Source organism: Halichondria panicea, chromosome 11, assembly GCF_963675165.1.
Source record: "Halichondria panicea chromosome 11, odHalPani1.1, whole genome shotgun sequence".
NCBI classification, from domain to species: domain Eukaryota; kingdom Metazoa; phylum Porifera; class Demospongiae; order Suberitida; family Halichondriidae; genus Halichondria; species Halichondria panicea.
The window spans coordinates 786,073-808,801 of NC_087387.1; the positions used below are offsets into that span (position 1 = coordinate 786,073).

At 41.9% G+C, this 22,729-nt stretch overlaps 5 protein-coding genes and 1 long non-coding RNA gene across 7 annotated transcripts; 2 read left to right on the plus strand and 4 right to left on the minus strand.

The window, feature by feature from the left end:
• Positions 1-50: 50 nt before the first annotated feature.
• On the plus strand, positions 51-12,083 carry LOC135343497 (uncharacterized). 2 transcript variants are annotated; one of them, XM_064540455.1, is made up of 24 exons: positions 51-86; positions 312-416; positions 1,101-1,231; positions 1,425-1,529; positions 1,744-1,879; positions 2,258-2,329; positions 2,389-2,444; positions 2,730-2,907; positions 3,156-3,274; positions 3,590-3,688; positions 4,673-4,739; positions 5,726-5,769; positions 6,070-6,220; positions 7,005-7,179; positions 7,515-7,683; positions 8,085-8,268; positions 8,732-8,899; positions 9,296-9,468; positions 9,823-9,964; positions 10,455-10,818; positions 10,978-11,107; positions 11,217-11,328; positions 11,417-11,633; positions 11,809-12,083. In XM_064540455.1, exons 3-24 carry the CDS (start codon positions 1,103-1,105, stop codon positions 11,885-11,887), a joined length of 3,069 nt encoding a protein of 1,022 aa, XP_064396525.1. In that variant the 5' UTR covers positions 51-86; positions 312-416; positions 1,101-1,102; the 3' UTR covers positions 11,888-12,083. The 2 variants fall into 2 exon arrangements, with proteins under 2 accessions (XP_064396525.1, XP_064396527.1); XM_064540457.1 differs by lacking the exon at positions 51-86 and adding an exon at positions 590-637 and having other exon boundaries at positions 325-416.
• LOC135343500 (low density lipoprotein receptor adapter protein 1-B-like) lies at positions 12,062-15,372 on the minus strand. The gene is made up of 8 exons (XM_064540460.1): positions 15,154-15,372; positions 14,815-14,943; positions 14,261-14,469; positions 13,861-13,951; positions 13,484-13,600; positions 13,133-13,266; positions 12,755-12,863; positions 12,062-12,320 (listed from the first exon to the last, which is right to left on the minus strand). Exons 1-8 carry the CDS (start codon positions 15,322-15,324, stop codon positions 12,216-12,218), a joined length of 1,065 nt encoding a protein of 354 aa, XP_064396530.1. The 5' UTR covers positions 15,325-15,372; the 3' UTR covers positions 12,062-12,215.
• LOC135343501 (interleukin-1 receptor-associated kinase 4-like) lies at positions 15,361-17,334 on the minus strand. Its single transcript, XM_064540461.1, has 8 exons — positions 17,040-17,334; positions 16,832-16,896; positions 16,664-16,778; positions 16,454-16,611; positions 16,081-16,264; positions 15,955-16,017; positions 15,650-15,814; positions 15,361-15,554 (listed from the first exon to the last, which is right to left on the minus strand). The coding sequence occupies exons 1-8, from the start codon at positions 17,271-17,273 to the stop codon at positions 15,462-15,464; spliced, it is 1,077 nt and encodes a 358-aa protein (XP_064396531.1). The 5' UTR covers positions 17,274-17,334; the 3' UTR covers positions 15,361-15,461.
• Positions 17,335-17,428: 94 nt separating this feature from the next.
• LOC135343503 (bcl-2-like protein 2) lies at positions 17,429-18,884 on the plus strand. Its single transcript, XM_064540463.1, has 4 exons — positions 17,429-17,667; positions 17,852-17,980; positions 18,323-18,507; positions 18,724-18,884. Exons 1-4 carry the CDS (start codon positions 17,655-17,657, stop codon positions 18,817-18,819), a joined length of 423 nt encoding a protein of 140 aa, XP_064396533.1. The 5' UTR covers positions 17,429-17,654; the 3' UTR covers positions 18,820-18,884.
• Positions 18,885-19,116: 232 nt separating this feature from the next.
• On the minus strand, positions 19,117-20,699 carry LOC135343518 (protein disulfide-isomerase A4-like). The gene is made up of 4 exons (XM_064540481.1): positions 20,559-20,699; positions 20,208-20,351; positions 19,949-20,157; positions 19,117-19,743 (listed from the first exon to the last, which is right to left on the minus strand). Exons 2-4 carry the CDS (start codon positions 20,236-20,238, stop codon positions 19,336-19,338), a joined length of 648 nt encoding a protein of 215 aa, XP_064396551.1. The 5' UTR covers positions 20,239-20,351; positions 20,559-20,699; the 3' UTR covers positions 19,117-19,335.
• A 331-nt stretch (positions 20,700-21,030) lies between these two features.
• LOC135343523 (uncharacterized) lies at positions 21,031-22,506 on the minus strand. The gene is made up of 3 exons (XR_010397188.1): positions 22,336-22,506; positions 21,230-22,138; positions 21,031-21,170 (listed from the first exon to the last, which is right to left on the minus strand). It is a non-coding gene; the product is annotated as an uncharacterized LOC135343523 (long non-coding RNA).
• Positions 22,507-22,729: the final 223 nt, after the last annotated feature.

The following is a 22,729-nucleotide window of genomic DNA, read 5'->3' on the forward strand; positions in this document are numbered from 1 at the left end:
AGGAATGCAATTAGAAGCCACTTCCGATCAATTTAACCACAACATGTACTTTACATTGTGCTGTACCAGCTCGACAAGCCCAGAGATACCGTATAGCGCGAAATTTTCGAGGCACTTATATTTCGTGGATTAGCCTCTAAAAGCTATTTCGTTGCACAATGTTCGCGGAATGACTGCTTACCGGAAGCCACGCCTTTAAATTATGCATGCTATAGCAGGTAATTCAATTTTTGTGGACTTAATTTTCGTGTAGGATTCTAACCCACGAAATCCGCGAAAATTAAGCCCCTCGAAAATTTCGCGCTATACGGTATATAGAGGCTCTAAGTTCCTTACTTTACACTTCAAGACAGAAGCTCTACTTTTCTACGTACCCAAGTGCTTAGTGAAACAAACTTTATAAGAGAGAGATTTTGGTGAGTGATATAAGTTATATCCCCACATGCAAAGCTACCATACACACAGTATAAAAATTTGTATTTGTAGCTAACCATCATGTGATGTAGTTCTTACAAGCAAGACATGCACAGTGGGCAGCTATGCTTTATTCATGGTATATATTCACACACACACCACAACACTACATTAGAACCGGTTGGTTAGGTTTAGGAGGGCTAGCTGTTATACTGAAAAATAAGTGAGTTAGTTTTCGAGTGATTTATTTTCCGGATGTGCAATAATAAGTCAACAGATGTCTGTTTCTCGATGTTTCTAAAATGTGGCAGCAGATGTTATGTGTACGTATGGTATGCAAAGCTGTTTTTATTGTCTGGTTCTGTTTCGCCATGCACCACCCTCTATCCCCTTGACACATTTTTATCTAAAAGGCTACTGTTTTCAGCAAACGTTAGTGGTTGGTTATCTTTTCATCTGCTGCCTGGGGGGGCCTAGGGGGGGTATCAGTCTGTCCATCAAATTGGAACTTACTTGTCAGCATGTGGGTAGTAAAGATGTGGATGTGTCAGCATGTGGGCAGTAAAGAGTTGATCTGTCACATTCTCCCTTGGCCGTAAAGGGAGTCTAGACTAGGAGCTTGAGGTGACCTCACCACTTTTCTATTCACCATTTAATGCTCTGTGTCTGTATATACAACTATGCAGACATGTCCTTCCAACAACAACACACCCCTGCTGTCAAGTTCGATGACTGGCTCAAGGCCTGGCGGTCCTGGGCCGGAACCAGGAAGAGGGGAAAGATGGCGCAGTTCATAGTCCACAAGCTCGAGGAGAATGTGAGCATATATAGTGTAACTAGCTGTATCTAGAGTATCTAGCGATAACAATTTCAGTCCAAAAGCTGTAGGTTTTGTATCTGGGGACTGGCAAAATTTAAACCATTGACCCTTACTACTTCGAGAATGCATCATTTCTTTGGGCTCTAATAGCACCTTAGTTATGTATGACCTGTTCTATACACCCCTACAGAAGCAAGCCATGTGGCTTGACATCACCAAGGGCAAGTTCCAGCTCACTGAGTGGCACACCATTGCGGAGGAGTGGTTCAAGCAAAAACCACGCAGCTCAGACCAGGTACCCTTCACACAACATACACTGTAACCCCTCCCCCCTTATATATACACAGTATGTCTTAAAAAATCCTTACGTATACTATACATTTATTACTACAAGTATGACCAGAAAATTTTGTGTGATTTGGGGGAAATTTCTAGAGACAATGAGCTACATTTCCATTCTTTCACTGGTTCTGTACTAGGTGTGGTGTATACATGTACAATGCTTGTAGGTGGATGCCCCTTGTATGCTACGTAAAGGGTTGCCTCGAGCATTCCCCGGACTGGACGAGGTCAAGTCTGAGAGCATCAAGGAGGGGACACAGTATAGGAGCAGAGTGTTCCAGGCACCACAGACTCTACTGCAAGGTGATTACATCACATGCTTAACCAAGCATTTGCTACACACACACGCACACACACACGCACGCACACACACACACACACACACACACACACACACACACACACACACACACACACACACACACACACACACACACACACTAACAGTAACACACACACACACACACACACACACACACACACACACACGCACACACACACACACACGCACACACACATGCACACACACACACACACACAGCTCCCCCTACAGTGCACTGTACACTTTGTTCTATGTAGGCTCTATAAAATCTGAGCTATTTAGAACACTATAACTATTTCCTTTCTCTAAATCTCTGAATGCATTTGTTTAACATATATCCTTTCAATTCCAATCTGCAGAGGTTGTCCTGTACATCAACAAGCCTATGTACAACGCTACCTTTGTGCCCAATGGTCAAACTTCTGCTGGAGGTGAGACAGTTTTACACACATGTACAACACTCAGTGTGACCCTACCCCCCCCCCCCCAGTGTTCCAGCCGTCAATGTACAACCCCCCACAGACTCACATTCCCACTTCTGTATCTGTAAGTGATATCAGTAAGAGAGATTATTGCACTACGTATGTGCTGACTGTGCAGTCAATTTCATGCACAAATTGGTTGGTCATGGCTCAGAGCCTTCACTTTAACATCGTGTGTATTTACTAGTACTAGTTTAGGTTTTGCGATTTCATTATTGCGAATTGATCAACCCTCGCAAAGTTTGCATATTTTAATGCTCGCAAAACATTCTAGTAATACGGTAAAAGCTTTCAGATCTAAAGAAATAGTTTTCTCCCAGCTGTACTGATAACTCGTGTCACTGCACAGGTCTCCACGGGCCCCATAATGAACGGGGGGCAGCCGTTCCTCTCGCCTCCCATCAAACTAGAGGAGCAGATTGATGCGTTTGTTAATTCACCTGTGTCCAACGACTCCAGCCACTCCCCCTACAATGGTGATACGTATCAGCAGACCCAGTATCTCATAGGCGGGGACGGGTTGCCAGGTATGATTATGATAGAGGAGAGTGGGGGTACTGGGAAGAACTATAAGAGTATTAAAACTTAATAGCTAGGATGTTTAACACAAAAGCATCTCTATGTGTTGATAAACATTTGGCGTTTACCGTGTCTTATGGACGTGCTCATATCATTTTTGCAAACATTTGATACATGTATATTTCCAGTATATTTTGTTTTATTTTTGCCAGTATGTTAAAGCTACGTCTCGATCTTGTTTGTCCTGTGTGTACAGACGGTGCTGGTGGGTCCCCCTATGGCAATGGGGGAAGTCCCTACTCCCACGAGGGTCCGTCCCCTGTCAACGGGGCTTTCCCCATATCCACGGCAACAGGAATGACCGAGATGCTACAGGTATGTTCTAACTTAATCTTAATTATATTTACAAAAAATAGCTCAGAATTTACCGCCTGTCTTTAAACATAGTCAGTCAGTGCTGCTACACACAGTTCCTCGTGTACACTATTCACATGTGTGGGTGCTAGGTTACAGCAATGATAGTGATGCTAGTGCATGAAAATAAGTAAGTTTTGACAATAAAGTCACATGATATTGCACAAAGGCTATTATATGTCGGATATGTTAATGTATAAGTATAGGGTGAAGGCTCCTAACTGCAGTATATAATTATAGTGACCACGCTGTTATTGCTCTAACCCACCATGGCAGATACCGGCCAGCGAGGCTGATGCATGGTCCAACCCGGGTAATTATTCCCCTGTCAATTCCGAGTATTATTCAAGATCCCCTGAGGCTGCATATCAACAGGTTCGTGCAATCTTTAAAATATTTAAAAAATAAAATAAAAAAACTATTAATTTTGTTTGATGTCAAATTGGGTTTGCCCTAAAATAATGATAACTACCTTAAGAATGGTACGTAACTATAGCAGCTAACTAGTTAGTGGTAGTCTACTGTACTTGGCTGTTATTCTGCCAAAATGTGGTCTTGTGTAAATAACCCCTAGCCATTCACGTTACGGCAGCCAAGTGGGACATCCTGGCTGGCCCTGGACGATTGTAGGACTTCTGGCAACACATATATTTATTCTTAGATCAGTACAACAAAACACAAGCATTAGGATGTTTCATGGAATGCTGATCGTGAATATTTTCTGGGAAATTTTGTAACATATACCAGGCCTAGCCTAGGGATGTGTCAAATGTTGGCTTTAATAACTCCCTTGTCTCATGAATATATGCAATAATAACAGAGGCTTATTTCTAGCTCTCAACGTACTTGGTACACATGTATTAGCTAAATCGAAAATAATACCTCCTAGCAGTAGCTATAGCTAGGCCTGCACGAGTGTAAGCTAGCTCCCAGACTATGTCTACGTATATGCTAGCTGCATGACCTTTATTGTGACTTGTGTGTTCTGGAACTTATTCTAGACATTGGTATTGGAACTTATATTAGAGATTGATTATGTCTATTTATGGTCTTACTGTTGGCCCAATATAGTCACGGGTCCATAATCATGTGACCCCACCCACCAACTAGCTACCACACTGAGAGGGGTCCATAATCATGTGACCCCACCCACCAACTAGCTACCACACTGAGAGGGGTCCATAATCATGTGACCCCTCACACCAACAAGCTACCACACCACATAGCTACATGCATGAACAATGCACTACTTCGAGAGATTATGTGAAATCTGATCTTTAACTTAATGGATTCTAAGATTCCCTATTGTAATTAAATTTACCTTATCCGTAACAACATAATAATATCTCCCCCCCCCAGCCCATTTCCCCCGGTTATACTGTCGAGATGGCATCCAACATCTCCATACAAAGCCCTGGACCTATTGGTGAGAACATGCAGTACTAGCAGAATTTTCAAAAGTGGTGTCTATTTCAATCTCTCAATTCAATCAACACTCTAGCGTTAGCCTAATACCAAGAGTATATGATAGAGAGATCAAGAGAGTATCGAACGTAGGCAATACTGTACATCAGATGTATGCGGAGAGTAACGTGACTTCCTGTATCTGTCACAAGCGTGCAAATTCCAAGCTTGTGACAGATACAGGAAGTCACGTTACTCTCTGCATACATCTGATGTACAGTACAATATATGCCTACATTCGATACTCTCTTCTCTATCATAATATACTCTTGCTAATACCATATGAGGGAAATTTTCGCATTTTCAAGAGCCCGAAGAAGAAATGTTCGCGGTTGTAATATTCGCGTTTCAAATGCCAGTAAACCACACCCACCAAGAGCTTTGCATGTTAAATACCTGTGTGTGGGAGAGTTTCTCTCGGTTTTAATTTTCGCGTTAACTGCTCTGTCATCGAAAAACGCGAATTAAAAGGTGGTTATAGTACCAACCACCGACCAGTGCCTACCGTGTATGGTATAGGCCTCATGGTGGTGACCTTTACCAACAGTGGCTTATAAACATGTTGAGTCTATAATTATAGCTGTCATTTCCTGCGAATGTTTTTGTGTGGGCGGTAGTTTAGTTTGGGCATGCTCAGTAGGAATTCTCAATGGTTGCCAAGCAATAACCCAAATATGTAATCTCTTAGCGTAATTTATACAAGTGCCCAATATGCACAATACCTGTATACACAAGCCCGGGTAATTAGAACCTTCTCACAACACACACAGCATGAATGACATAACAATGCCATACTGGCTACATTGTAAAGGTCATGTGGGTGCAGTGTTAGTTCCAGTTTGCATATATAAGCAGCTGCAGCATTGGCAGTCTCATTTACTAGCTAGTACTAGCTCCCTTAAAGATAGATATTAGCTTGTCAGTACTTATACAATATGGTTCTTACAGTGTCATTGCAAGTGCAGCCCTTCCCAGCCCAGTCACCACTGGAGGTAAGCTATACATGTACATGCATGCACACGTACTTACACAGCACAGGTACTGCACTGTACTGTTAGTACATTTATTGCTGATCTAGCTGCAGGCTGTTAGCTGAAACCAGCAGCAGCTCATAGATATAATTATATACATACATGTAGTTGAGCCTCTCTAGAGCTAGAGCTAGAGTATGTTATGCACGTGTACATGTATAATTATACTGCATGCATTAATTAGTCTCTGTAAAATTAATGCATTTAGCAAACATCTTTTCCAATACTTAAGCTCATTGCTGCTTTAATTATTGCTTGTAGGGAGGAGGTCAGTTGGCTCTGCTGTTCTCTGGAGAGTTGCCACCTGGCAGTAAGTGGCTCAGCTTCATCAGTCAAGCACGACCTGCGTACATGCATCAAGTGGAGGCCGTCCAGGGTCACGACCCCATGGCCCTCACTGCTATCATTCCTAGTGAGTCTACATGTGTAGTATGTGTATGAGATGTTGGCGGTTCGTGACCCTACAGTACTAGTCCGGTGGGTGGGTGGGTATAGAAAAAGTAGTAAACTATGTGTTCTACTGTTGGTATGCTATGCACAGATGTGTATGTAATGTCTGTCAATTATTGTCAATTATTCTACATGGTGTCAATAGCAAATGCCTGTTTGTGTGTGTGGGTATGTACATGTATATATATCTCTCTCTGTGTTCTTTGAGTGTCAGTTATGATCCATTATGATGCCAAATGACACACTATGTATTTCTTTCACTTGGAACCTTTTAGATTCCATTAGTATATAATTAATACTAAGAACTGGCTGTAAGGTTACCCTTGATTGCCATAATTTCCTCTCCATCATAAATTCCTCTTAGCTCTTCATTTTGAGGTCATACTGGAAGTTCAATTTTAACGAAGTTTTATTTTACTTCTGTTAAATTCCTTTTAGCTCTTCATTTTGAGGTCATACCGGAAGTTCAGTTTTAACAAAGTTTTATTTGCTTCTGATTGCACTCAACATAAGCAATGTTTGCGCACACATGGCATACGTGATAATGCGGAGTTTCGTTTGATATTATACTTTCCGGGTGGAATGTATCCTATCTTGTTATAGACCTTTGAAGTGCATCTCAAGATTGTTGTCTCTCTTGTGTGTTCATTGTAGTCAGATTGCATGGCAACTAAAATTTCCTAAAATCAGTTCAATATCGGAGCAACAAATTCTCTAAGTGTGTTAATTTCTTCATCCCTCTGTAGAGCACGATATTCCTGAGTCGGTCACGCTTCAAGTGAGCAGTAACGGCCAGCTGGTGGCACAGACAGAGTTCACGTACTATGCCAACGCTCAGTACAACAGTGACATGCTGTTCCACTATCTGACGCATCAGTTCCCACAATATTTCCCAGACGTGTCTATGGACGGAGGCATGGAGTACGTTGTACATTAGTACTTACAGCTGTTATTTTGCGTCTGTGTATATATATATATGGATTCACCCACTTAGCAAGCGAGCCTTTATACTCTTAATAGCCTCAGGGCAGTTAGAATTAATGGCTAGATCTACATTAATGGAAAAGTAGCTCAAAAGGTTCTGGATACTAGGAATGGCTGCATTCTCCTAGCAACCATGCATAATCGACACTTGCACCTTTGCTAAATTATCATACAAATACAAATCTAATTAGCTTTTAGTATCACACTGTACGTATGCTTGCTAACACACACACACACACCTTTACAACACTGTACCCTCTTCCCCCATACAGTCTTGGTCAAGGTGATGTAGGTGGTGCCAATGGCAATGGCTACTACTACAGTGGTAACATACCACCCACCTCCTACTCTCTCCTACTCGGAGCGTGTCGTCTAGGCATAGAGCCTCTGGTCATTGCAACTCTGGAGCTAGCCAGTATGGCTAAGATCAACTCAAAACAGGTAAGAGTACATGTATGCTTACTGTGAAACAGAAGATTATCAATCACTTGTGTTCTCTGTAAACACTATAATATTTATTGTGGTTTTGAGGTTTTTGATTGTCATTCAGAACTAACATGGTTTCAGTATAACCATGTGATTTAGGACACTAAGGGCAGCCAGCCAGTCTACTATTATTGGAACTGACTAGTAAAGCACAATAGATGGCAACTACGTACCACCACAACATATGGCCATGCTGTTCCCTAAGGCGTGGGAATTAAAATATCTTCCCACAGCTATAATATGTAACTCGTGTTTGTGGTGACCAGAAAATGTCAATAATTGTGATGCTATTATTTTCAGCAAAAGGCCCATGGGTTTAGCCATTAAGCTTATTATTGTGTTTCCTTCCCACCCAGCTACGCAAGGCTATGGGGTTAGCCGATGAGAATGGCCACTCCAACATGGGCAAGCTTCTCAAAACGTTGGCAGAGGTGAATGAGATCGTCAGCAAGGGGGAGGACGGAGAGAAAATGGCAGCCATACACACAGAGGAGGGACGCCAGGCAATCAAGCACTTGGAGCAACCTAGAGACCCCAAAGGTAACCCCCCCCCTCAGTTTAATCAATGGCTCATGGACTCTTTCAGCTGCCATAACTTGAATTCTATGTATTCAATTTCATAAAAGCTTAGAAAAAGACCTTTCAAATGGTGTCATCAATGTTCATATTTGGCAGGTTACAGAATTTACCAAATACCATGGATTATAGCCCATTATAACCCATGGTCTAAGGCCAAAAAATAACAAATAATTTCCTCGACTGAATTTTGGATTGAAACACATCATTTGAAAGATCTCTTTTAGAGCTTTCAGAAAATCATAAAATTTTTGAAATTGGATCAACGATACTGAAGTTATGGCTGTTGAACAACTCATGCTACTGTACTTGCTACATGTATAATTATGCACTGCACTTAGTCAATCAATTCCCCAGAATTCCAAGTTGTAGCTATTTTTAATCCACACTTTCAATTCTATATCGATCACACTCATTCGTCCTACAGACTGTGCTGACAAAGTGCTGAGTCGGCTGTCTTCCATCCATCGTATGGAGGCTGGGATCAAGGACACTGACCCGCCCACTCCAACCACACCCACTGAACAACTCAAGACACCGACAGAGTTCAGGCGATCGAGTTCCAACAAACTCACAAGGCAGGAGAACAGAGAAGGTACTTACAAGTGAAATAGAAATCATGTATATGCAGTGGGAAAGCTTGCAGCTATTAATTTTAGAATGTGTAAATATTAGGATTGTTCGAATTCTTTCCTTAATTGTACCGTTATTTAATTATCGGCAGTAGCCATTTGTCTAGTACCATAAAGTACCAGGTACTTTGTGATGCTGTATAGTCATGCACTAGCTTGCACTATGGGAACTCTAGACTGTATTAGCTATCACCTCACATGACCAGTCAGTGTAATCATGACTGTGTGAGAATGGATGAATAGACACTGACTTAGTTCCCATTAGCTACATGCATATCAAGTTCAACACAAAGTTCAATTGTCTAGCAACACTATTTAATATTATACCACTGACCCCCTACCATCACTACCCCCCACAGATGAGGACTTGCTCTCTCTCCCCCCAACTAACGAGAAGCACAGTAGGGGGTCTATTGCCGAGTGTGACGACACGGTACCCCCCCTCACAGCACGCCCACGTGTAGAGGGCCGCAAGGGACGAAAGATGCTCATTGCTACTCATTCTGACGCTGCCGACTCAGCCGTTTCCATGGTGAGAGATGAGGTTATATATTGCATGCACATGTATGTCTTCCTGGTCACTGTTATTATTGCATATGTAACTGAAAGCCCTCAATTGTTATCAAAATAATTGCCTTGTAATTTATGCTCTTGGGTATATAATTATAGGAAATGATTTTTACATGTTTGCTAAATGTTTGTGAGGGATGTTTTAATTTGTTGAGCATTAATTTCCTGTATCTCATTACATGCATAAATAATGTCACACTACTTCAAAGGTAGCTTGGTGTGATCGAGGTATACCCACACACACACACACACACGCACACGCACACGCACACACACACACACACACACACACACACACACACACACACACACACAGTCATTTGATGGAGACTCCAGCGAGTATTCGGCAGAGGTGGCTCGCAGGAGGAGTGCTCAAGATGCTCTCCTCGGACTCTACCAGTTCAACAAAGATTCTGACTACATCTCTGTCAAGATCAACGCAGATACAGGCTACACACGTGAGCACTGGATACTCTAGTAATCTAGCAATGTACTAGTAATTTACTAGCAATCTGCATACTAGTAATCTATAATTATAGTTGTAGCGGGTATTTGCTGTTACCAAGGTGAATATGGATTCTGGTTGAAATGCGTAAACACTAAGTACTGTATTCTGAAAATCCCCAGTCTTAGAGTTAGCTGGCTTGTTGCTATGGCCATGAGAATGTTGTTACTGGATGGCTTCTGTAAGTAAACTGGGGCCCTGAAAATATATAATAAAGATCAAGGTTTCAGTACGTTGTTATGACCTTTTACCGCAAATAGGAACTAACTCAATGGCTGTGTAGTGGTTCTAATTACTCCTGTTTGGGCAATGGTTTTTGTATCAATACACCATCAAAGGGTTGACAGTAATACGAGAGTACTGCTCTATACATCACGTACCTGTATGTCACAAAAGCACACAAACTTCATTATTCCCTCTCCCTCCACACACACACACTACAGTGTCGAGCTCACTCCAATACGAGTGTTTGTACCAAGTTACGGGTGACTACCCTCCAAGTAGCGACCCCTCGAATATAATTTTCCGAACTGGCGACAAAATCGTACAAATTGGAGACACCTCAGTCAAAGATAAAGGTCCCGATGATTTTGCACTCCTGCTACAAACAGAGGCGTGTGAGGGAACATCGATACGCATCATCCCTCGTCTGTCCCCACCCCCCTCCACAAATGCTAGCCTGTCGCTCGGTTATAGTTCCCTAGAGATGTCGGAGAGACCGAGTATATGTAGTCGACCGTCAGAGCAGCAACTTGCCTCCTCTGTCACCATGAAGGTCTCTAACCTCCTCTCCATGAAGCCGCCAGGGTAAGGGAGGTGGGAGGGGCATGTTACTATGGCTACTGCCGATAAAGATGCTAAACTGTAGGCTAGGTATAACTGTAGTTTATAGTCCTTCATGGTTAGTATTTATATGCTAGTTGTGTTTATACATAGACTCTGTATTGAGCGCTTGATTCCTTGCAGACCTAAACGTATCGTGACTATCCCACGCTCATCAGATGGGTACGGCTTCAAGCTGACTGGTGGCAATGCCGTAGGTCTGTTTGTGAGCGACGTGGCAGCTGGTAGGGACGAGATCAAAGTCGGCGATCAGGTATGTCCGTACGCAACATTTTCCGTAATCCTTTGTCCACGTATTGTATTGTTTTGTGCTGTACATGTGTTAATTTGTGTGTGGTTCACGATTCCCCCGTTCTCTATAGGTGCTGGAGATAGCTGGCGAGTCTACGCTGGAAATGACCTACTTTGCCTCTCAAGATCTCCTCAAGAAGGCAAAGGACAAAGTGCAACTAAAGGTCATGGAGAACAATGCCAGTAAGTCTTTATTATTTCTTTATTTAATTTTAAAATTTATAAGCCTTTTGTATTTCACAGTTTAACCGATTGTTCATCTTATTTACAGAATTCCAAGCAATCATGCTCCAGTTTGAACTAGAGTCTTTCTACATCCGTACCTGCGTTGACCACACCCCCTCTGACTCCAAGGACATGACGCTGCAGGAGGGAGGCATTGCTCGTGTTGTGAACTGCTCACATGACCCCAACTACTGGTTGGCCTGGTCAGTGGATAACAGCACTGGTGCTGACACTGTTCTCAGGAGGATACCAGCCCCCCACAAGTAAGTAATGACCAGTTACCAGTAGTATACTATGTATTGTATAGCCTGTTTTGGTTCCTTTACATGTACTGTACGCAGCCTCCCCCCACCCCCACACACACTTGACTCACACTGACCCCCCGCCCACACATACACTTGACTCACACTAACCCCCACCCACTCCACACACACACAGAGCTCACAGTCAGTTTGGGAAGCACGTATACGAGACCATATCTACTGGGGACGTACAAGATCTCGTAACTGCCACATAAACAATTACACAAACAAACAAACAAACACATCTCTTTTTTGTATTATTTTGTCAGTTTGTCATTCGTTTCCATAGAAACCGTATTCTGTATATAACCTTCATTCATCGATCCACTGTATTTAGAAATCTGTCAACAATTTAAACTTTATTTGTCCCAATTAAGTGAATTTGTTAATTATTGTCTGTCAATCTGCCGAGTATTATTGTTCTATAATTATATAATAATAAACATTTTTGCGATCAAAATCAAACTCGTACGTACGCACATAAAAACAAACTATAATAATTATATAAAAATAAAAACTATAAATTATATATAGTGAAGTAAGTTAGTCACTATGGAAAGTGTCATCAATGTCAGCTGACTTGTCATGTGACTGGTCAGCTGACTGGTCATGTGACAGTTGCTCCGAGGAACCAAACGGGGATGGTACCTGCATGCATGCATGAATGAATAACACAGTAATAAAATGACAGTATAGGAAGTGCCCTTAAATGTACGTATAATTACTATCCAGGTATAAGCATCAACAACTCCACTATTCAGAGAGGACAATGGGGCTGTGCACACTCTCAAGGAAGTACCAGTCATGGACTTGGCATGCAACGCAGCTACCTTACATTATTTAACAGCTACAGGGCATATTTCCTAGTATGGGGATTGACACTGATAGCCTCAGGCATATGACAACTACTCTTGGGTTCTAGAATAATCATAAAGCAAGGCAATAATTATAATACGGTGGAACCTTCAATAATAATCCCTCCAAACTTGGTAAAAAGTGAGAAATAATAAGTTAGACACTGTGCTTAATTAAAGTGGTATTAAGCATGTTATAATTATTATAATTATGGTATTTTGGCTGACCTGTGAGCCTGGGTCAGCGTGGAGTCTCAGGAACTCACTCCAAGCTCCGCCCTGTCCCTTGATGGCCGCTGGGTCCTCGAGGGTTGAGCGGAGGATGTCCGGATTAGACCTAGAGTGATTATAAAGTCACAAATTACCACCATAATCTGTTTCGTGCATTGTCTACTATCTCAGTTATGATATCATCCATTACCAGTATAATATTTGTATGTATAGACATGTACAGAAGTACCAGAGCGTACATGCATAAGATCAATACACAGTGGGACCACACTTAAGTTACAAATCTGAAGTGGAGAGGGTGAGGGCTTGTATTTACCTAAAATGCACATTTTTTGGGAGAGTTCATATGCACTTAATTATATACAGTAACAGTACCTTGCTTTGGCGAGTCTGGCAAAGTCTAGGTCACAGCTGGCTGCCGCCAGAGTGTCTGAGTCAGCACTTGTCTGAGAGGGGCGTGTCAAACGAAGAACAGGGCCGGAGGGAGTGGAGTCAACATCATCACTGCTCTGTAGGGGGAATTAACACATCACAATGTGGACACAAATAACATTTCTCAGAAATATCATTAATAACATAATTTCATTAACGATAAAGGTCGGCTTCAACTATTAGTACATTTAACCAGTACGTTGTACATAGGACTGCATGGCAGTTGCAATGTTATAAATTATGATCGATACTGTGCAGAACGTATGTACTACAACTTATCGAGGCTCTATGTACCTGAGGGGGTAGGGCTGGTCTAGCTGGGTGCTCTGTAGTGTCCTGGTCAGTCTGAGGTTCAAAGAGTAGCTCTCTCTCAGGAGTGGGCGGGAATAGACCCTCCTGAGCCTGCACAATCTGTGTGAGGGAGTGGAGTGGAGTGGGCGGGTGAGTGGAGTGGAGTGGAGTGGGCGGGACATGTGTATCAACATTGAATGCCCATTATAATAATTGTCCAAATACATTCAGTCAGCTCTAAAGAAACTAATCCCATTGTATACACATGATTAAATTACAGACAGTTAATCAGCCATTCCATATACATACATTGTATAACTTTTGCTTTCCCAACACAGCTAACTAAAATTTAAAGTCTCTCCCATGGCAACACACAGTACCTGATAGGCGAGATAAAATGCTTTGGAGATGGTGAGAGCGAGTGTGTAGGCCTTCCCTTTGTTAGCACAGCGGAACACGTAGCAATAGAACCTGTGGAGCATGACAGACACGCACACAATCAGCACAAAACAAACACCATGATGCATATAAGGAAACTGTGTACGTAAATGTTGTTATTGAATGGGCCATCTAAATCACTACACAGCTTTATAGGACCTATCTGGAGCCATATGAATCACTACACAGCTTTATAGGACCTATCTGGAGCCATATGAATCACTACACAAATAGGAGCCATCTGAGTTGATGTTTTAGTATATACACCGCTTTATAAGCAAGAACACAGCTAGCTGATTCAGAATTATTTAGGAGCTAGCTGAATCTTTCCCTCTGACTCACATGCCATCGTTGTCCTTGGCAACAACTGAGAAAGCCTCAGTGTGCATTTTGTCAGTACCACAATAGGAGACCCGGAAGAGGGGAAACTCGTACAATACCCCTGCTGGGGAGCTAGCCCTCTCCTTGACCCCCACTGGGGAGCCAGCCATCTCCTTGATCCCCATTGTGGAGCCAGCCATCTCCTTGATACGCAGACTAGTGGTCGTCACCTGCACAATATAACAATATAGTCTAAGATAATTATGGCATCACAATAAAAGCACATAATCTGATACAGTTATAATATTCCTACACTACAATCGGACAAAATGGCTATTTAATACTACAATATTCCTATAATTTAGCGGTCCATTGATGCTGAAAATTATCGCTGTAGTTTGATACATCGGCACAAACTGTATCAATTAAGGCTCGTAGTAATACAGCTGCACAATGGAACTCCTCCATGTGCTTAGCAGCATGCCGTTGGATAGAGCTACCAAACAGCTACAAAATGCATTACAAAAAAAGCGGACAATCCAAACTATTAAATCAGTAACGGATAAGTATCCCACCTTTATAGAAACGTGCTTAGCGAGGGGCGAGTCTCGAGCATTCTCCCAGAGCATCTGTACAGCATTGTCAGTACAGCCATGATCCTGGGCCTCTTGACTCGACACTGACTGCTTGCCAAGGTAGTCAACCTGGGAGAGAGAGGGGGGGGGGACTTGTGAAAACAGGGGATTGATAGCTACAGTACAGAACCTAGAGGATGCACGTACAGTAATCCCCACGACTACACACATGACTAAGGCACGTATAAACTAGCCCACTGTACATGTAGTCAGCTCAAACACGTCCTAAGAAACAGATATTAACACAGCCATTTATAGCTAGCTAGAGTATATTATTACTTGGAAGTAGACTCCCTGTACAAAGGGAGTTGTGTCTGTCTCCGGGTGCAGCGGTTGTGGTGTTTCTGGCTGGCCTGGGGAGCTTGGACGGTTACCAAACTTTCTCCTAAAGAGAGGACTGTTCCTGATGGTGTCCACCGCCTCGCTAGCGGCTTTCCTGACGGCCTCCATTTCTCTTTTAGTTTTGCAGTAGATAAAGGGGCGGTGCTCGTAGTTAACATTAATTTTACTGCGCATGTCCAATAAAAAAACACAAAAACAACAAAATAACTACATGATTGTATATAGTGTGTGTGTGTGTGCGAGTGTCAGTGAGATTTAGTGCTCTTCTGCTTGTACTGTTCTTGGTCTGAATAGAGTGCGGCACTATTGAACATAAGCTTTTCCAAATCGGGAAATATCTGTTACGGGGAAAAACAAAATCAATATGAAAATACAAGTAGTTTGTAGAGTTTAGAGCTAGTTTAGAGCTAGTTTATACACATTTCATACTTACTTCAGCAATCTCGGATCTTGGGGCCAATTTAGGCTCCACACATCCTTTGGCAATTTTGAAAAGTTCTACAAAAGAGTTTGACGGCCAGTCCCCTGCATGTTCATCCACTTTGGTACACAGTATGGCTGGATTTGCCTTGTCCATGTCCTTCTCCATAAACGTTATCTGGAGGCAAAAAGGAACAATATGTCATCATTATAAGCACTGTTACATGATGTCATTGTGTACATATACTAAGAAGATAATTATACATACAGGCAGATTGTTTCACGAGTAAGAATCAATAAAGACATAATTATAATTACCAAGTCTTTTGGTGTCCTTCGAGGATCGTAAGAAGGCATACCGGAAATCAGTTCCAATAGAATCTACACGGAAAGCAATATCACAAAAAACGATCACACATACATAGATAATGAAACCTAGCTTACCACTCCGAATCCAAAAGTGTCCATTTTAGTAGTGATAACACCACGGTAGTACTCCGGGGGTATGTAACCTGACGTCCCCACCACTCGCACTGTTTTTCGCTCGTCTTTATTATCCTCCAGTGGACGGGCCAATCCAAAGTCACCGACCTTGGCTCGAAATGACAGGTCCAGGAGCACATTGGCACTATAAACGTAAATAAAAAAGGGCCATCGTAAATGTTGTGATGCTCTTTACACATGCACACACTAGGTACTACCTAGCCTCGTTCCCAGGCCAATTTTCTTTACGGTCCGGGATCAAGGCTAGGTACTACCAACTCTAAACTATAGGTAGGTGCATCTATCTGATAACTTATACCCCCCCCCCCCTTACCTCTTCACGTCTCTGTGTACCAGAGGGTTACCAGCGTCAGCAGTGTGTAGGTAGGCCAGTCCTCGAGCAGTATCTGTGGCAATGGAGAGTCGGCACATCCACGGGAGACTAATTCTTCTCTTGCCTAGCTCAGTCGTATTACCACTGGAGCTTTGTAACTAGAGGGAAGGGGTTGTTAAGACATTTGGTACTTACAAGACCGATACTTACTCCAATTTCTAATGCATCTTCTAGTGTGGCGTTTGGTAGATATTCATAAATCAGACACTTCCAATTCGCCGAGTTAGAGAATCCTATTAGAGTGACGAGGTTGGGATGGCGAAATCTGTAACACCCAATCAATCATTACCTCGGTAATTTCAACAATCTAAACTGTACCTTGTGAGAACTTCCACTTCTGTTCTGAATTGCTCAGCAGCCAACTCTGCAGCCGCTTTATCTCCCTACACAGCATAATTAAATTATAGTTATACAATCCATAAATAAACGATAGCAACACTGGTACATTGTGTAAGTACGTACATTAGTCTCGCAGGCCATACTGTGTTAGATACTCGGACACAGCATACATAATCCACGTACTCACCTTTGGCACGTTTCTCAGTATCTTGATGGCTACTTCAGTGAACTTGAGCATTCCAAGAAACACAGGTCCAAAACCACCCTCTCCTAGTTTCCTACCACCCATATTTAGAGGCTTCTGGTTAAAGTTATCAGTAGCTTTTTTCAGATCTTCATACGAGAAGTGTAGACAACCAGGAACATCGTTTCTATGTTTCTGTGGGTCCCTGTAGCTTCGACTAGGCTGGTGAGCCGACATCTTGGCTGCGCTTCACTTGATTTTAGTAACTTAGAGAATTGCTGACTGTGCACACACACGTACACACCTAAGTACCCTCAGGGAAAGACCCTTGCTGTATTTAGGATTTAGGTGAGCCCCCTATAAAAATAATACGTGTTGTACCGTACCGGAAATACTAGACTGGATGGATGGACACACCGTACATACAGGTTGTATGGCAATGAGGCAGAGCTGCAAGACACAACAGTTTTAGTTATCGAGTTTGTGTTTGGTAGAGCCAAAGTAGACAAAGAACTCAACTGTCAACAGTATGAGACCTTTGAGGAGGCCCATAAGATACAGAGTGACAGTGTAGGTGGTGAGACTGAGTCCGCTTTAGCAGCCATTGTGGGCAGGGAAATGGCTGCAATAGGTGAGCTTTGGTGTCTCTATAGCTAGCTAGTCTGTTAAAGTCAGCAAATGATTGTACTGTGGATCTACTAGATAGTACATGTAAAGTCAACAAAACAATAATATCTATATAAAGTCGTACTTTAGCTTTAACGTCATAAAAAGTAGAATTGCTGTTACCCCTTCCCCCCCCCCCCCCCCCACAGGAGACCAAATTGACTATCAGTACCAGGACGCCATACGAAAGCTAGCGAAGAAGTCTGGGCTACCTGAACAAGCATTCAACATTTTTAATAATGTTGTTAAAAGCATGTTTTCGGATCAGCAAGGAGGAGGTGTGTGGATACTTCACTTAATCGTGTGATGTGCTATTAGTGGCACTGTCATTACGCGAGTAATTGCGCGGGGCTTGTTTTCGAAAATTATGGCTGCGGCTGAAAATATTCTGCATTAGAAATCAATAGTATGGTTACTCGACTATTGGTTACTCGTGCAATTATGGGATTAATAGCACTCATAATAAGCACTGGCAAGGTTAATAGTACTCAGCTTTGCCTCGTGCTAATAATCCCATATTGCACTCTTGACCATACTACAAATTAAATATGAGACTTTGGCAACCTTGGCTATAGTAGCAATGTATTTTCTGTGTTTGTCTCTCATTACTTCCCCTCCAGTTAAAATCACTTTCGGGCGAATAATAGCTATTTTGAGATACTGTTACGAGCTGTGCAAGCACCTCGCCTTGCAAAATGTGCCATCTGCCCGTCTCGCCTCGTTTGTTTCCACAGTTGCAACGTGGCTCTTTAAGTCCTTCATCGAGGCAAGATTGTACGATTGGCTTGGGAACGTAGGAGGATGGGTAGGTCATAATTATGTTACATGTACAGTATATCGAATCATCAGTAAGTACTAGCAGAAGTGTTTGTGACATCCTGGAATGAAATGTGCATACTCCGCTAGCTAGCTATGACAATTCCACATGTATACCAAGAAGCTTCTAAGCATCCTTCCTATATAGATCACTGAGTAGATCACTGATATTGCACCATGCTTATTGATTTCTCTACCCCTGCAGAGTAAACTGGTGGCTATTTCTGGAAAGAACATGTTCCTCTTCATTGGACTTGGCTTTTTAGCTATATGGGCGCTCGCTTATTTTAGAGGAAAATAGCTTATTTTGTGTGTTATGTACTTGCTTCCATTATTGTTGTGAACATAATTTTTTTGCTGAAAGAAGTCATGTGTTGTTCTTGCATGTTCAGTTGGGTAGTAGACAGGAAACTATAGCTACATGAAAAATTGACTACACCAACTGTGTCCTTGATATGGGGGACCATGCAGGCACCCCTCTAGCTGCAAATGGGTGTAGAAGCTTCATGTGTTGAATTAACTTGTCATACAGACATGCATGCGTGATTAAGGGGGTCAGTTAGGGTATACATGTATAAACATTCTAAGTGAGTGTGTACAAGTTCGAAAGAAAATCTTATCAACACATCAAACACTCTACAGGGAAAAAGAGAATCCTCTAATTTACAAGTTGTAAGTAATCGGACACCAAAAGTTTAATTTTACATGCACGATTTTAAATTAGTGTATAGGGAAATCATCTAAAACATGATCTGTAAAATTGTATACAAAAATAACAAAATAAAGTTTTTGCCTATAGAGTTCAATAGACCTAATCTCATAGTTCATCTTTCTTTATCTTGAGCTGCTTCTTGATGAAGGAGGCCATTGTCTTCGTATCCCTCTCACCCTCGTACAGGACCACCTCATTGCCAGTACCTACGAAGAAAATAGTCGGGAATCCAGTATACTCGAAATCAGGCGGAGCATCGTTTGCAGTTGCATCGAATTTTGCAATCACGACCTCTTTATTCTTCTTAAACTTCTTGCCCAGGTCCTTGTATTCAGGCTCCAGTTTCTTGCAGTGACCGCACCATGGGGCGTAGAATTCAATGAGAACGTGTTTGGAGGAGTCTAGTACGATATCTTGGAACGTGGAGCCCACCACAGTCACCACCGGACCTTTGTCCTTCTTGGGTTTAGGTTGGGAGCGTATGAAAGGCTTCAACTCTCCAGCTAAGTAATCCTGTAACGGCGAGTGGGGGGATACTATAAGTGGACGCACAAGATAATATATCAACATCAACCGACATGTAATAGTTGTGACACAGCCATGAGTGCCACATGGGATAATTACGCTCAGTAGGTCATAATTATTACAAAGTTCTGTAAATCAAGGCTGGTTTTTTTAACGTAAGCACAGCAATCAGCTACCGGTACTGTTGCTTCACCTCAATAAAGTCGTTGAAATCCTCTTCCTCATTCTTCAAATATTTCTCTTTGGGCCCCGCCCACATGACCATGGAAACATCGTCTCCCCTGTCTGCGATACCCATCTCTGCCAGCTCTTTTTCGTACTCCTTCTCGTTGCTCATAGCAACCGTCAGCTGTGGGTACTGCCGAGCTACCGTGAGCAGACGATCACGCCAAAACTGGAAATCTGCAAATGAGGAAGAGTGTGAGATTACTTGTAAATCTTACATAGTGTACCCTCTATATTCCCGATTCTTTCAGTCGCCATAACTTGAATTCCATGGATTCAATTTCAATGATTTTCTGAAAGCTTAGAATGAGACGTTTCAAATGGTACCATCAATGTTCATTTTTAGAAAGCGAGAGAGCTTTGAAAATGGCCTGGAAAAATAAACATTTAATAATGACATTAAATTAATTACGGTTACAAACTACACAAATAAGTCCTACAAAATGGCACACACCGATAAACAGCAGCTAAACATACATTTACATAACAATAATATAAATACATTCTAATTATTCTAAAAACAGTGAGGCCATTACTATAGCTACAGGATTGAAAGACAGCTTAAACTTTAAACTTACGAATGCGTGGTCTTCGGAGAATCGAATATTTGCCATTTGCAGTCTCTCCAAATGAATGTTGTCTGTGAGCGCTACAATGAGCTCCTCGATGAGGTCAGAGTCCAGCTTGGTGTGGTTGTTCAGGTTGAGCTCAGTAAGTCCACGGTCGTTCCTCTGTGTGTGTGTATGTGTGTGTGAGGATGTGTGTGTGTGTGTGTGTGTGGTGTGTGTGTGTGTGTGTGGATGTGTATGTGTGTGTGTGAGGATGTGTATGTGTGTGTGTGTGTGAGGATGTGTATGTGTTCATGATTTTGTTTGTTTCTTCATCTTCCTCACAGTCTGTCTCAACATAGTCATCTTCAGAATTAGAATGGCACTGCTCTGATAATACAAGATCGTGTACATCAAGTAGGTGATTACTCAGTGTATTCATACAGTTTACACACTTACAGCCAGGCCCACACCTTCTTTCCTGTTTGAAACATTTGCATCGTTTGTTTGTGCAACCAGTCTTGCACTTGCACCCGGATAATACATATTCCACTCTTTCCTTTGACTTTGTCAGGTTTTTTGGAGAATCCCATTGAATCCCCAGTTCTCCATTTTCTCGCTTCCATCCATGTGTAGTGAGAGCTGAAATAGGAATTAACAAGGTGAGCACATGCATAAGTATCCGGGTATAATGTGTGTACCTGGAAGGTCCATGTCATTTTGTGTTGCACTGTTCCACATTTGAAGTACCCATAAGCATCTCTTCCAGTGTAGCGCCAGAGCTTCGGTAGATGGTAAATTATGGCTTTCTGTATCTGCCCTTAGCCAGATAGTCTTTCTGATTATTTGTAACCATTCTTCATGGTGTGTAAGTGGGTTAACAATACCAATTGATTGGTACAGAGCAATTGGTGTAGGGTGTTCGAATGCCGATGTGTGTTTCTTAAAATATGCACAACCCACTAGACGTAAGAACGACAATAGTGCTGAGGAGGTCTCAAGAATTCCCATGCTTCCAATGGGTTGTCCGCCTGTTATAAATGATGCATACTGGAAAAAAGTTGTCAGAAAAGTAATTTTTCCTACGCCAGAAAAAAATGAGATGTAGTCACAGCCAGTACTAACATAAATAGATTGGATAACTTGAGGTCTGTGTAATCAGTAATGCCACTTAGGTCAGGGTCTTTCGAAAGGGCCTCAGCGAATGCCTTAAGATCAATAAATTTTCCACCTTTTTTGTAACTTTTACTGAGCTGTACAATTATGTGGTTAGTTGGGATTAGTTTTGTGGTTTTACAAAGTTTTTCGTTGCAAATATGTATACTACATTTCAACGTCTCCTTGACAATTTTTGGTTTCCATCTCGGTTGAAAGTTGGGATTATTACTTGTTATGCTACGTTTTATTTGCTTTGAGCAACTGTAACAAATACAAGCACTTTTGTCTATAGACACACTTTCCACTTTTAACAGTAATGAATATTCATTCTCACTCAACTTTTGGACGTGTGTATATTTCTTTACTGTTTCCATACAGAGACGACAGGGTCCACAAGAACCTTCGTGGAACGCATTGAGTCTGGCCATATACACTGCTGATGATTCTGTATACTGTGACAAATTTGATGTGTTATGTATGGCTTTTAAACATCATTATTATTCATTGCTCATTCTTGTGTGTTTACAATTGTGTGTGTCATCTTTGTACATCGATATCTCGGAAAATATACAACATACATGACTGGAAATTTGCTTAAATAATTGGAAATTTCATACTGTTTCTTTTAGTAGTAATAAGTGTGGGTTACCTTGAGGAAGCTGGAAATGGCCCCAATTGAAATGACACCAAGTCAATCTTGGCTTCAGACCACACTTTTGCAATTTACAGAGAACTAAATTATCTATCTGCGTGCAATTTTCTTGTGGTTATTACATGCATGAGCAGCAACTATGATGGTGAAATTCATGTTAATAGGTCAGCTAGTGTGTGCATAAGATACAGAGCATAGTATTATGACTTAGTATACTGAAATTAGTAAATTTCCCGTAAATTTTTTTTCTGTCAATTGCAGATAAATTAATTTGTGTACTATTGCAGTACTTCCGGTGCAGTGGCGATACCACTGAGTCTCCAGACCTAATCCTAGCTCTTTTGATTTTGCCCCCGAGCTATTAGGTCTGGCCCCCAGACACTAGGTGCTT